Source organism: Neltuma alba, unplaced genomic scaffold, assembly GCF_004799145.2.
Source record: "Neltuma alba isolate B1F8T4 unplaced genomic scaffold, ASM479914v2 tig00000392_pilon, whole genome shotgun sequence".
Classification (NCBI taxonomy): Eukaryota; Viridiplantae; Streptophyta; class Magnoliopsida; order Fabales; family Fabaceae; genus Neltuma; species Neltuma alba.
Genome location: NW_021632032.1, coordinates 238,061 through 253,403, shown reverse-complemented (window position 1 = coordinate 253,403; position 15,343 = coordinate 238,061). Strand labels below are relative to the sequence as shown.

Sequence of the window (15,343 nt, the reverse complement as noted above, 5' to 3'; positions counted from 1 at the left end):
TTACTTAAATGGGCGGGACAGCCCATTAAACGGGACTGGCTATGGGCAAGGCTACGGGCTGCCCATACCCGCCCATTTAAGTTTTATTTTCTTTAAAAAATATTTTTATTCTTTAGAGTTTAGACCTAGCTTCAGCAGCTGCCTTTCATTCAAGCTTTCAGCATCGCTTATATGATGAGTATGCAGTTAATGTCAAACCTTCTGATGATGATGCATTAACATCCCAGCAATCATTGCAGCAAATGGATTCTTTTGCTAGTGGTGATATGGTCAGTGAGTTAGTTCCTAATGTTGAAGAGGCTATTGAAGATGACCCTACCTACCAAGAGTTTTTAGTCACTGCAAGCACTACATGTAAGAAACCTGAGCAAGTTTCTGAGATTGATGAATATCTTCAAGCTGGATTATGTGGCCTTGCTGATCCTAAATTTGATCTTTTGGCATGGTGGAGAGTAAATGCTTCCAAATATAAAGTTCTTCGTCTCATTGCATGTGATTTGTTGGTTGTATCAGTTTCTACAGTCTCTTCAGAATCTGCCTTCAATACTGGGGGTCGAGTGCTTGATACTTTCAGAAGTTCTTTATCTTCAAAGATGGCTGAGGCACTTGTATGTGCTCAGAATTGGCCGTGTACAAATCATCCTAAGGCAAATGATTTGGATGTTGATAATTTTGATGCGAGTACAAGTATTGTTGTTGGTAATTGACTAATTTCTGTATCATTGAGTTTGAAGCATTGCATTATGTTTTTTATACTAATAGTCTAATATTAATAACATTAACTTATTTTTGTTTGTTTTGTTCTTACAGAGCAAGAGGCAGCAACCACACATTCAACAATTTCAAGTGATTCTGAAGCAGAACATGATGATACTCAAGATCTAGCTAGATGATCAATTGATGATTTATGATATTGTTTCTTATTCAAAGTTTGTAACTTTCAAAGTTTGTGAGACTTTTTATGATTGGTGGCTACTTTTATGATTTTATTAGACTTTGATTGTTTGTGTCTTTGTGACTCTAACTGAAGTTATATGATTGAATATGGTTGGTATTATGTGATGTTATTTCAGATTTGATTTGCTATTTGGTATACAAAATTTATTAACAGCTTCATAAGATGACATATAAAAAAGTAGCTGTGCTAAAAAAAATATAAAAACAAAAACAAAAAAATAAATAGGCTGCCCCGTAGCCCATTTACTACGGGCTAAAATGGGCTGCTACCGGGTTATGGGCTAGCCCATGCCTGTTTATTCATAAATGGGCGGGCTATGGGTTAACCTTTGGGCTAGTCCAGTCTGCCCATTGCTCACCCCTAGTTTGAAATGTTGAAATTAGGCTCTGAGTCTTAAACTTGAGTAATGGGCTCTAATAAAAAAAAATAGAGAATTAATTTATAATTTTAGAAGATATTTAAGAAAAACTAACACATACTTTTTTTTTATAAATAATTAATTTAACTAGTTTTCTTATCAAAATTAATTAAGTAAATCTTTTATATGTGTGTATGTATGACTATATAAGAATCACATGTTTATCTAACCTTATGAAGCCGTGTATAGTAACGACAAATAGATATAAAAATAAAAGATGGATGGTGTTTTTTATATTACTATACACGTATATATGAAGTGCTTAATTAATTATATATGTAATGATATGAATGAGGTAATGTCCATATGAAATTTGAGGGTCAAAGTCCTCTAACTATATTATATAATGTATTAAAAAATCAGAAAAAGTTATAAAAAAAAAAAAGCGGGCCGGCCCGCCAACCCTCAGGCCAGCCCCTGACGGAGCGGGCCAAAAACAGTGTGGGCTAGAGTAGCCCGCACCGGGCTGGTGGGCTGGGCCCGTGACCGGCTCTTTATAGCAAACCACAACTACAAGAATCTAAAACATTATATTATATTAATGTAGTGAGCACTGTTGCCTCTCTTTCCAATACATGTTTATAATAATTTTATCGTAGGGGTTATAAGAAAAATATGATAAACAATATATGTTTTATTTATAAAAAAACTAATCCCTTATTAGTAATTACCTTCGTAGTAAGTTAATTTATGTAATTTATTCCGCCTCTTTTTTAGTAAATCTAAGAATTAAAGTATTTTTTTTTGTCATCTTTTTTACCTCTTTTTGTAAATAAACAGACGCATCTTTCTTACGTACTACATGGAATCTAAATTATAATAAAGTTGCGTTATTATTTTCCCTATTATTAATGTTTGAGTGAAGTAACTTCTTACGAAATTAATTTTAATTTTATTTGATCTTTTGGGTGTGGATATAGACATACATAAATTCTTTGAACCGTATAGGTTTAATATTAGCGATATATATGTTAAATATTTTGTTTTTTTCAGAGATAAAATAATATTTTTTTTAAAAAACTAATAGTTAAATAGAGGCACTAGTTGTAGGTAAAAATTTTTTATAGGACTCCATTTGAGTTGTCGACTGTATTTCCCTCTTTTAAATATAATATATATTTTATAAAATCCTATATTTTAACTTCTAAAGTGCTTTACGGAGTTTTGAGAGTAGTTAATAATATTTTTATTTAAAATATCTCTGGATATAATATCAAAATTACGTACCTACTACATAACAAGTAATTAATAATGTGTAGTATTTAAAAAAATAAATTTTAAAAAATTTTAAACTCTTAATAGCTACCTAGCCATTTTCCCTAATTCCTATGTCTTAGTTAAAACACTTTATGTTAAAAATGAAAGGAATATTATTTTTTGAAACAAAAATGCCGTTATTCATCATCCCGTTTGAAGGTTCAATTCGTACATTACTTAATTACAATGGACAAAAAGAATATGGATTCAACTATTGCATTTTAGGGCCATTTCGGTAAATAAATTATTAAAAGATTATTATTAATCAAAATAACTCAATTTCTTAATTTTCAAAGAGTAAGTAAATAGATCCTTTAATTAAGAATATAAGGATAGTCACTTATATATTCAGATGAAGTAGAAAATCAACAAGACAAACACACTTTCTAGAATTATTAACGAATAATTAAAGTCAATGGCATAATTAAGAGCCAAAACGGAACCAAATAGAGAAAGATCACAGGTTGTAAACCTGTGATGTGCACACCAATAGGTGTGTGTGGAATTGTGGATAGGGGTATGTGAGCGGGTTTAATTGTCCCCTTTAAATACCAAAAGAAAAATAATTATTAATGCCATTTAATTAAAACCAAAGAGTCACCTCTGGTTTAGTGCTTGTGACTAACAACAACTCCAACTTTATTACTCACATGCAGCATTTGTTTTGTTGTTTTCCAGCCGAATTCATTCACGTGCCAACATTCTAGGCTTTCTTTTATCGATCGGCAAGAACTAAGAATAACCTAAATCAAAATACAAGTATTTTGTGTGTACAAAATTTATGCAATGCTAATATTTTCTTTGTATGCAAACTTATTAGGTCTTTCTCATCAATATAATTTTTAATTGGAAACTTTTTTCCGTTTTCTTTTTTTTAATTTTTCAATTGAATTTATTCTTATAATTAATTTTTAAAAAAGTTGTTTTGTTTTTCAGTCAGATTCATTCATGTGCCAACATTCTATAAGCTTTTTTCCTTTTTTCCAAACATTCATATATTTCGTTACATGTTAATTTTTTTTTTTAATTGGGCATAATAACCAAGGTAGTGTTTGGTTAGCGGGGTTTTTGAGGCAAGCGGAAAGGATGCAAGGGGAGGGAAAGGAGCAAGCATGTTTGGTTGGCAAATATTGAGTGGAGGGGAGGAGATACGCTTTTTATGTACCCCTGCCCTTCAAAAGTGGAGGTTTTTTAGAGTTGAGAAACATTATTTTTCAACCTGAGCAAATTTACCCATGTTACTTTCTCAACATTCTAGTATGCTCTCCAATTTAAAACCCGTTTTTTTTTTTTAAGCTTCGTTTCTTTAGTACTATTCTTTTTCCCATTTGATTGCTTCATCCGCCTCATATCTCATTATGTGCGCGTATTATCTATATTATATAGATATAATATATATATGTATATATAGGAATTATAATTAATTCATATATATCATGTCTCTTTATAATTAATATATATTGTACATGAAACCGTATATTTCTATTTATTCAACTCAATTATCTAATTTTGTCATATTTTGAGAGATAAAATATTCTAAAAAATATTAAAACAAATGAGTTATATATAAATAATAAATTACGCTATTAATATTTTGTGTCAGCATTTACAATTGAAATCTTAGTTTTTTAATTAAATAAATGGTATGAGGATTGGAGAATGGAAAAATATCTTATAACACTAAAAAAGTTAAATTTAAATCCTTGTGTAAGGTTAGGTTAGAGAAGCAAAATTGCACCCTTTTTTTTTGTTTTAATGAACAGGATTATAGATAAGGACTTCTTATTATCAACATGAATAAGGAATTTTGCTCCTATTGAACAAATTATGAAATATTTACATATAAAAATTATAATTTAATTTTATATGTAATTTTGGCCCATCATCTTTATCAAGTTTCTTTCTTTTACTCATTCATCTTTTTTTCTTTTTGATATATCCTTTACTTTTGACCATATGGATTATAGAATTTTTTTCCCTTCTTTTTCAATACCATTAATTTACTCAATGAAAAATACTTAAATGATACTAAATTAATCTACCTAGTCATTTTAATTTTTAGTTATAGCACACTATATGCTATCAACAACAAATAAATGAGTAAATATTCTTAAGTTTTTTTATTTAAATTTCAAGATGCTCTACTTATTATCAGTATTATCATCATCATCATCATAATCATTGCTATATATTATCATGATTAAAGTTAAAAATCGCATTGCATAATTTCCATTCTATCTTCACTCTATATATTGATGGATCATTAATTTTTCATACATGTTTCATTCTAAAAGAGTAAAATGAAACACACAAAAAAAAAATGAATGGCATTGAGCTAGAGAGAAACAACATTATTTATAACTTATATATGGGGCAACTTCAAATTTGTTTTATATTTTAATAAATAAATACTATTGTTATAAAAATTAAATTTGAATAATCTAAATCTATGTGCAGAGAATTTTTTTTTTGCATAAGACTTATAAATAGAAAAATTATTTTACATATTTTATATGAAGAAAATAATTGCATCAAATTTCTTATATCTATTATTTCACTTTCTCTAATCACAGATGACTATATGTACAATATTTGAAATCTTAGCATTTTATGTCATTTAATTATAAAGTCACCTAAAAAAATTAGAATCTATGGCCATATGTGATTATGAGAACTTAATATAATGGACATAAAAAACTTTATCTAAGTTTTTTTAATAGGAATTACTCATAATTAAAATGTGAATCATATTAATTATGATTTGAGTAAATTGATTTTCTTGGTCTGAAAATAGTATGACTTGTTATAGATCACTTCTATTTTTGCCTCACTTTTGATAAGGAAAAATCCCTTCCTTTGATTAATTCATTCAATAATGAAGTATGAAGCATGGTATTTAGTTAGGTATACGCTCAAAATTAAATATATTTCAACGGTTATGATGTCATTTGATTTTACCTTTTGAATAATCTCTCCCATACTTCTCTCTCACATGCTGCAATTTAATTTGTTGGATAAAGACAAGTTCAAGTTCACCTACTAGCTAGCTACCATAATTCCAAAAATTCGGAAACATCACAGTGGGAAAGAAAAAGATCCAAAATATGTATTTCCATTTTTTTAAAAAGATAAAACTTAAAATTTAAAATTTAAAAATGATCAGTTTACTCAACTTCACATGGTATGGCTATGTTACTTCCATAAATTCAGGTTAAAAAAATTAAAATTACTCTATCATTACAACTACAATTAAAATCTCAAAGCTAAAACGTTAACAATTTACTCGGATTGAATTATTTTTTCCGTTACAATTATTAATTATGATTTCAATCATATATCTAAAAGAAACAAACGGAGTCTAAACTAAAGCTGGAAAAACCTTTCTTTTAATTCAAATGAATAATTATACTATTGTAAAGTAAACAATTCAAACCGTTTTACAATTCATAAAATAATAATCGAAATTAATTAAATATGTAAGAAAAATAACAATATTAACAATATCATCAATCAATAATTTTGAAGAAAAAAACTAATAAAAATGCATAAATAAACCAACCCTTGATCCTAAAAGACTAGCTTCCATAGACTCTGGCTTAATATTAGCTAGTTTGCTATTTGAAAACCTAAATTTCAAATATTATCGTAATAATTTTCAAACCTAAATAAATCTTCGGGCTTGGCTCATTTTCCGGCTTAATGGGTGAGGCCGTGAGGGTATCAAATTGAATTAGTTTCAAATTAAACCGCGGATTTCCTTCCCCAAATAATTTTTAATTTCCTCATTTACCATCCAGCTCATGGGTAGTCACATGCTGCATTTGCTGAATTATAAATATGGGACTCGTTCATTCATCTTCTTAATTCACAGACTTCATTCACTTGCAGACAAACTCCATGGCCAACATTCTAAGCTTCCACACATTTATTATTATTATTCTCTATCTCCTTATCTTCTTCCAAACACTTGAAGCCACCATTAACAGCTCCTTCACCATCCAGTTACTCCACAGAAAATCACTTTTTGTCTCTTCTTCCCCTCCTTCTTCCTCTTTCCTCCCTTCATTCCTCACCAATCCGTCCTCCAAAGTAACCTCCAACAATGGCGACTACCTCATGAAACTCTCCCTCGGGACCCCTCCGGTCGACATCTATGGCTTAGCCGACACCGGAAGCGACCTTATTTGGACACAGTGCCTCCCCTGCAATAACTGCTATCCCCAGAAAGCGCCCATGTTTGACCCCACAATGTCCCAAACCTTCAAGCCCATTCCATGTGGTTCAGAGCCATGCGCTTCGATGTACGGCACGTCGTGTTCGCCGGAGAATTCGTGTGGGTACAGTTACGAGTATGCAGATTCGTCGGTGAGCAAAGGGGTTCTAGCAGAAGAGAGATTCAGTTTTGGAGGTGCTGAGAGTGATATTGTGTTTGGTTGTGGACATGAGGATTCTGGGACTTTTAATGAGAATGATATGGGAGTGATTGGGTTGGGTGGTGGACCTCTCTCACTTGTTTCACAGATTGCAGCCGCTTTTGGAGGAAAAAGACGATTCTCTCAGTGCTTGGTTCCGTTTCACACTGATCCTAATGTTGCAGGTAAACATGTTTATTTCAAATTTTGCTTTTGAAATTCTCTTAAATAATATTTTTCTATATTTTTTTCAATCAAAACGGTTATTGAACTGATAGAAATATAATTCAAGTGCATTTGTAAACTTGTCTTTTCAATCTCTAATCACAATGCTCTTAATATAAAAATGTTGATATTAAAATTTTAGTGGAAAAAACACAAAAAAAACCTTAAAAATTAAAAAATTATATATAGAGACCCGTTCATAAAAATTATTGTCATTTGTTTATCAATTTGTTGTCAAAACCCATAGTAATGTTGTAATTGATCCCTATTTATAATTTTCTATTTTCATGGTTTTTTTGTGATTTTTTCAATTTTTACATGTTATAAAAATAACAATAGATATAAAAAATCAGTAGTGTTAGGATTAAAACATTAAAAAAAAACTTTATAAAAAAGTCCCATATGAATAATGCTCTTGCTATTTGTCTGCTTTGAGGAATGAATAAAATATGGGAGGCGGAGAGTTAGTTCCGTTTGCGGTTCGAAGAAGATTAGTTAGGCCCAGCTCTTGAACCTCGCCTTGTTCTACTTTCCTCTTTCACGTATTTTATTGCGCGCGGGCGCGTATATGATTTCTCATACTCCCTCCGTTTCTTATTATAAGAGACGAATAACCGAATTATATTGATAAAAAAAATAATTAAAATTAGTTAAAAACAATCAATGTGTAAAAAGTATAATTTTTTTTTCAAAAATGCCCTCATTAATAAGGAGAGAGAGCATGAGAGAGAACAATAGTAAATTATTAAAAGAAAGAGAAGTGGAAAGGAGAGAGAGTGTGAATTGGAGACAATAAATATGGGTAAAATAGGAAATCAACGTAAAAAAATAGAGACAACTTTTAAGTGTTTCTTATATATAGGAACATGTCATAGACATCAAATGTCTCTTATAATAAAGAACGGAGGGAGTATCTATTGGTGTGTGTATACATTTGGATAGTCCGTTGATCCGTATTTTTATTAGACAATACTATCAAGTTGCTTATATTAATTATATCAGGTTTTCCAGTTACACATAATTGTGTGTCCTATTTTTAAAATATTAATATTTAATAGCATTTAATTATAAACTCACATAAAATCAAAAGAACATGTATGATTGAAGAATTTAATATAATGAGTATAAGCAAATTCACCTAAGTTCTTTTTTTTTTAAAAAAAATATCCCAAACAAAAGGCCCCATAATTTCTTATTTATTTTGAAAATATTTAAACCTCGATGCCATTGTAAGTTTCAGTCCATAAAAGAACGTCATTCTTTTTTTTTTTGATATAAACCATCCGGTATCCAACCGCGCCTTTTCTGGGCCCCAGCCTTTTTAGGCCAGTTGTACCCGAGCGATCGACTAGTCCGGATTTAGGCCAGGCGACAAGTAAAGCCCTCCCCGGTACCCTTTTTAACAAGTGAGGATTCGAACCCCCGCGCTCAAAGAGCAGAGACTCGCCTCACTTGTGGCCTAGCCAGTCACCACTAGGCTAGGAGTATTCGGGTTAAAAGAACGTCATTCTAAATTGTAACCAAGTGGGATATGAACTTCCAACAAGTTGGTGTGGTTACGATTTTGATCCTATTGATTAGGGGTATTCATAGGATGACACTAGACTAGAACAACCTCATCTTGATCCTATCCTGTTAATTGGGATGAGATAGTCTTTCTGTCCCATATTCTGTCCTATTTATTTAATTTATCTGTATTGATTGCACATATGAAGGGAATGTTCACTAAAAAATAATTCTAATGGAAATAATTCAAAAGAATATTTTAATAAAATTAGTATATTTTGTATAAATAACTAATTTAACTAAATTTATTAATATTTGTAAATTAGTTATCTAGTTTTTGTATCTAATATCGGAGGAAATAATAAATACATATTCCAAATTTGCAGGAACTCTAACATTTGGAGAAGGCAGTGAAGTCACTGGGGAAGGAGTAGTGACAACCCCATTAATATCTCAAGATGGTGAAACTTCATACATAGTATCACTCAAAGGCATTAGTGTCGGTGACATTTTTGTGCCCTTCAACACATCAGAAACTGAATCGTCCCAAATGAACATAGTGATTGATTCAGGCACACCAACAACATATTTGCCTCAAGATTTTTATGACCAGTTGGTTCAAGAACTTAAAGGGCAAAGCAACATGGTTCCCATTGAGGATGACCCAGACTTGGGTTCACAACTTTGTTATCAGGCTGATACAAATGTTGAGGGGCCAATACTTACTGCCCATTTTGATAATAATGCAGATGTTCCATTGATGCCTATACAAACCTTCATCCCTCCCAAAGACGGTGTCTTTTGCCTTGCCATGGCTCCTTCTAGTGATGGCTTACTTATATTTGGGAATTTTGCCCAATCTAATCTCTTGATAGGCTTTGATCTTGAGGACAAGATTGTGTCCTTCAAGCCCACTGATTGCACCAGCCAATAAATAGAAAGAAAGAAAGAAAATAATGATTGGATAGTATCTCATATTGTATGTGTAGTATTTTAGATCTTTTTTAGTGATTTCGAAAGACATATGAGATAGAAAAACAGAACATCTATATGAAACAGGGTATTTGGTTGGTCCCACGTCTCAATCTCTCTCCTCACTAGTTGCTTTAGCTAGTCATTAGAGTGATTTTAAGTCCATATGCATGTAATTGGAGTAACAATTAGTTGGTAAATTTTACTTATACTCAATTGTGTTCCATGATCCATCATTAATCAATAGACTTCATGTATAACAAATGTGAATATGGCGAGTTGAATAAACCATTTATATCCTTCTCGTATTAAGTACCTAATATGTGAATATGCAATGTAGGTATTCTTCTTTATTATATCACTAAGTGGAACCATAAGCTCATCCATGACCTTGCCCACACACTAGATTAATCAAAGTTCCTTCTATGCTTGAGATACACCCAACCAAAGAAATAAAGCCCAAGCCCATACTATTACTTTCCTCCTTATTGTTAAATAAGAATGCGTGATACATACCAGCGCACGCTGGCATAGATGGATGAGGGTCTGTGTCCCTTAACCATCACTCCTAGGTTCAATCCTGCTGGAGGATGGGAATGGAGCAAGCGTGCCTGGGAGGGTCGCCTCCTTCTTGGGCCTCTGTAGTACTCAGGTGATTAGTCATTGGGAGACCGCCCCGGTGGATACACTGTAACAAAATCTTTACCAAAAAAAAAAAAAGAATGCGTGATACATGCTCCGAACAAATGCTTGACTAGGGCTACTCATGTCATCCCTGTCCTGATTATAGGGAAAGGGGATGGTCCTATTCTAAAATTTCTAGGAACAGAACAAAGCCGAGATAGGACAAAAAAGGGATTAAGACTGGGACAAGATGTGGGATGGGAGCATGTCAAACTTGTCTCCTCTCCGTAAATGTACTTGCATTTTTCTCACTTGCTTGCAACCTGTTTTGAATGGGTAGATATCATTCAGCTCAAATGCAAATTTCTTACGACAAATTCTTAGCCCAGTCTTTATTGGGTTCAAATATTACAAATAGCCTAGTGACACTAGTCCTCTTTTGTTGACATCAAAAACAGGGGTTCATGTTAAAAAACCAGGGGTTCATGATTGTCATCTCTTTGCTCAATCTGAACTGACGAATTTGCAGGCGCGGCCTTTACCATGGTTTGCTAACCAGTTTCATCATGGAGCCTTAATGGTTCGAATATTTCATGCAATAAAGCGTGTACAGATGCTATTCGATAATAAGCTTTTATTCTCATAGATTGAATCCTCCCTCATCTTCAAGGTACTTGGTGTGAGTATGGGAGATGAGTAGAAGACAATAAATAAGGCCTATGATTATTGGGCTGCTCTTTTTTTTAGCAGGTTGTCCCAATCCCGTCCCCATCCCAATTAACTAGGACAGGAAGCAGGATGCAAATGGCATCCCATCATTATGTGAGATAGGAGTGTTCCGATCCTATTCTATGAGTAGCCTTATACTTGACAGTTCTGAATCATCAAATATTTGAAATATTCAACGAATAACAACCAAATATAGTAGCAATATCATTTTTTTTAAAATTAATTTACATTGAACCAAAAAGTGACCCTCAAATATAGGGTAAATTTTGAAAAAGAAATAGCCTTTGTGATGGATGGGATGGGTGGCTCTAAGATTAGTAAAGAACAATCAGCATGATCGTGCATAGGATGCTCCACCAATCTAAGAAGCTCTTATCATATATATCATAAAAGCAATTTATTTTAATATTTTCAACAATTATATTATGGACAATATTTACATCAAATTCCTCATATTTATTATGGACAATTCTCTAATCATACATGACTGTATGTATTATTTTTAAAATATCAGCATTTAATTATAAACTCACATAAAAAAAAGAGGATATATGGCCATGTATGAATAAAGAACTTGATATAATAAATATAAGGAACTTAGCATGAGTAATTTCCTTACATTACCCCTAAAAGCCAAATTTTCTTTAACTAACTTATTTTGTTCGTAGACGTGTGTAGGCGTTCACTCATAATTGAGATGCAAATAAGAGATGCGTGTATGCACGTACACAAATAATTTAAGTTATACAGACATATGTAAGTAAATACTATATGGATGATTATAAAGGCTACTATATTATGTACATACCTACATATGTACTTAATTAGAGCCTTTACAGTGCAACCAAATATCTTTTACTATTACACACAAGTTCGCACACAGATATATATATATATATATATATATATGTATACATAAAGATATAGCAAGTAAATGCACCTTATTGATTTCAAAGGCTACACTTTATTAAGTACACATACTTAATTATTGGAACCTTTGAAACTCAATGAGAGAGCCTTTACAAATATGCATGTGCATATGTACGCATGTATATATGAAAGTAAAGGGTATCTCATTGATTTTAAAGGCCACTAGATTAGGTTATATTAGGTTCTCTCTCACATACATGCATACCGGCATGTGTGTATGTGTACACAGAGAGTAAAAGGTATCTCGTTTATTTCAAAGGTCGCTATAGCAAGTCATATTAGGTTCGCACACGCGAACACACAAAACCAGAGCTTTTGAAACTAGATATATGTTTGTGTGTAACTGCATATATATGTTTGCAGCAAGTTTCATGTCATAAATGTACACAGTAATATTCAAAAGCCATTGTACTCAGACCGATATAATCATAACCAGCAACAGCTGGATACCATTGGCTATAAGATCACACACACACACAAACCAGCAGGAGTAGTACGTTATGGTAATGGTTGTGGTGGTAGTGGTCATAGCAATAGTATGTAGTGGTGGTGGTATTTGTGGTAGTGGTAGTAGTTGTGAATGTGGTAGTGATGGTAGCAACAACAAATTTGAGGAGGGTGAAGACGAACATGCATCTCCATGGAAGCAAAAGAACATGATGATAAATAAAATTACTAACAAAAGAAACATATATCCTTACAATTTCTTTTCAACTGCTTTGAAAAATTCACTTCAAAGTAAATGAACAACATTTTTCGCATTTTGAGGTTGGATTCAAAAATTAAAAAAAAAAAATTAACCAAAGACAAATCGATGTATAGTTCATAGACGGAATATTTAATTTTTTATACATAAAAAAAATGGCTTCTATTATACCTTGTTATGATTTTTAAAGGTCAAAAAATGATAAAGACACATTTAATCCTTTAACTTTACAAAACGTTTTATTTCAATCCATCAATTTTATAGTGCTTTTGTTGTCTTCCAATCCAAACATAGTTAATAAAAGATGTTGATATTAAAATTAATTTTAAATGCTAATAAAAAATTTTTAAATGCTAATAATGATTGACATATCAGTTGAAACCATGGTACCGGCCAAGTTAAACAGAAAACCAGTCACTTGACTGATCCGGTCAACCCTTGTTAATCGAGAAAATTTGACTTAGGGTGATCCGAAGTAACCCAGACAAACTCAGGAGCAACCCAATTAACCCGCTCGGTTTGATGGTTAACCCATCAGCATCTCCCTCCCCCCTTGTAGATAGGAATATTTTTTTTTAATCATATATTCATATTGATATTTTGCTAGAATGAATATGTAGTAATTTTGGTAGGATGATACTATGATGTGAATTTTTCAAAGCAATTGTAAAAAAAGTTGAAAAGAAATTATAAGTATATATGTTTCTTTTGTTAGTAATTTAAGGGACAGAATTGATATTTAGTCCTTAGATGGTATGATAAAAATTTAAATTATTTTTAAATTTTTTTTATTTCTCATAGGTTTGACTCTTGTGGTGAGTCTGGTCTGGCCTATTGACCCTTAACCTATTATCTCGACTGATTCACTAATCAGCTTGGTTTTCAGTACCTTATTTAAAATTGATGTTATTAGAATTAACAAATTGAAACTTTCAAATATTAAAAACAAAATAAAACCTTATATAAAGTTGGAGAATCAAAAATACACTTTTCCCAAAAAAATTGACCAATACATATATATATATATAAACAAGGTGGACAGTATTATTATTTGTACTATTCATTTCCCAAAGAACTAACCCAAAGGGGGAAAAAACAAAATAGATATTACAATATTATTTCTTCTCTTTAAGAGAAGATAAGGTTATTGCTCCATTGCCACATGAACGGAGAGCATCTATATAAGAAATGAACTGCATTCTAAAAGCCCCCTTTAGTCCATGCTCACTAATATATTCTAGCTTGTTGCCGACTAAATCATACCTGTACAAGCTTGACTTCGTAGCAAACACTAAAGAATCCCCATGAATGTTATTAAATCCAACAGCAAAAGAATCCAACTCCATGTTCTCCAATTCTATGGTTGGAAGCTTCGACCAAGAACTTGAATCATAGTCATTCAAAAGCCATATGTTAAATATCGAACGGTTAGTCAATGTTACAAAACACATAGACTCATTCGAACTTCCAACTTTGCCCCACTTGAAAATACCCATATCAAGATAAGCTATTTGAGCATTCTCAAATGCTTCTTTTGGAAGATTGAGAAATGTCGATACGCCACTATCAAAGTGGTGCGTTGCTATACATGGAATAAAGTCAAGATTATCACTCTTATTATATGACAAAGAACATTCTAAGGTGAAGTGAATGGCTCCTTTGTGGATCAAAGGAGGCTCACATATCAAGTCCCAATGTCCCTCAAAGATTCCTTCTCCTGATTTCCACACACGTTCTTTTGGCATATAAGTCAAGCACTTATAACCCAGTGAGTTTAGCTCTTCAATAGTAACTAACTTGTATTCCTCAAAATTGCATTCAAAGGCATATTTTAAACGAGAAAAAGGACTCCTTGTCAAATTGTTCGGAGAAGGTATGAGTAAGCATGAATTTGTTATGGGGTTGCAGATAAAATAATTGCTTGATATTTGGCAGAGAAGTAATCCATTACTAGAAGCAAGAATTCTTGAGGAGCTTTTAAAAAGGAAGTCAAGGAAATTTCTGGGCACAATAGAAGAAGATGCTCGCTGATGATTCCAATGTAATGAATGTTGGAAATTGTGCCCTAGGGGCCAATCATTGTGTTATGAATATTGTTGATTTATGAATTTCTTAATTATATTATCATATTATTTACATGTTTACTATGATGACTATCCTTGGATAACTCATGATTTATCCTAAATGTCCCTGGTCGGTCATCTATGTGGGAGCAGAGATGAAATGAGACCAGTATGACTTTGAAGATCTATAGAGATATAAATCAAAGTCATAGGCACATGTAAAAGTACAAGGTGTTGGACCGACCCGCTATGAGAGAGCTGCATGGGTTAAGTCATAAGCTTCTCTCATATACAAACCATGTCACTGTGCCCTTTGACCTGAGATCATCATGGATTCCTACATGAGAAACGCTTAGCTTTGACCTAGTCAAAAGTCACTTTTGACCTAGTGATCATAAAGACTATGTTCAGGCTTAGTGGTTTTTCATGCGAAAGAATGTGAATGGTCAAGATGGAATTTGTCCCTCACATTCGTAGAGAGATATTACTGGGCCCCTCGATGAGTGAGTCTGAGAAATGTATGGCCATACTATAATGGAAAGG

The 15,343-nt window shown here is 32.3% G+C and overlaps 1 protein-coding gene across 1 annotated transcript; it reads left to right on the top strand.

The window, feature by feature from the left end:
• The first annotated feature begins 384 nt into the window (after positions 1 to 384).
• Positions 385 to 9,964, top strand: LOC114731491 (aspartic proteinase CDR1-like). Its single transcript, XM_028918712.1, has 4 exons — positions 385 to 445; positions 514 to 699; positions 6,505 to 7,230; positions 9,163 to 9,964. The coding sequence occupies exons 1-4, from the start codon at positions 385 to 387 to the stop codon at positions 9,708 to 9,710; spliced, it is 1,521 nt and encodes a 506-aa protein (XP_028774545.1). The 3' UTR covers positions 9,711 to 9,964.
• Positions 9,965 to 15,343: the final 5,379 nt, after the last annotated feature.

Bases quoted from the DNA above. Each gene is read 5' to 3' on its own strand.
- LOC114731491 (XM_028918712.1), top strand. From the start codon at position 385: ATGAATATCTTCAAGCTGGATTATGTGGCCTTGCTGATCCTAAATTTG. The intron at 446-513 runs GTGGAGAGTAAA...TGGTTGTATCAG, and splicing joins AAATTTGATCTTTTGGCATG to TTTCTACAGTCTCTTCAGAA. The intron at 7,231-9,162 runs GTAAACATGTTT...CCAAATTTGCAG, and splicing joins CACTGATCCTAATGTTGCAG to GAACTCTAACATTTGGAGAA.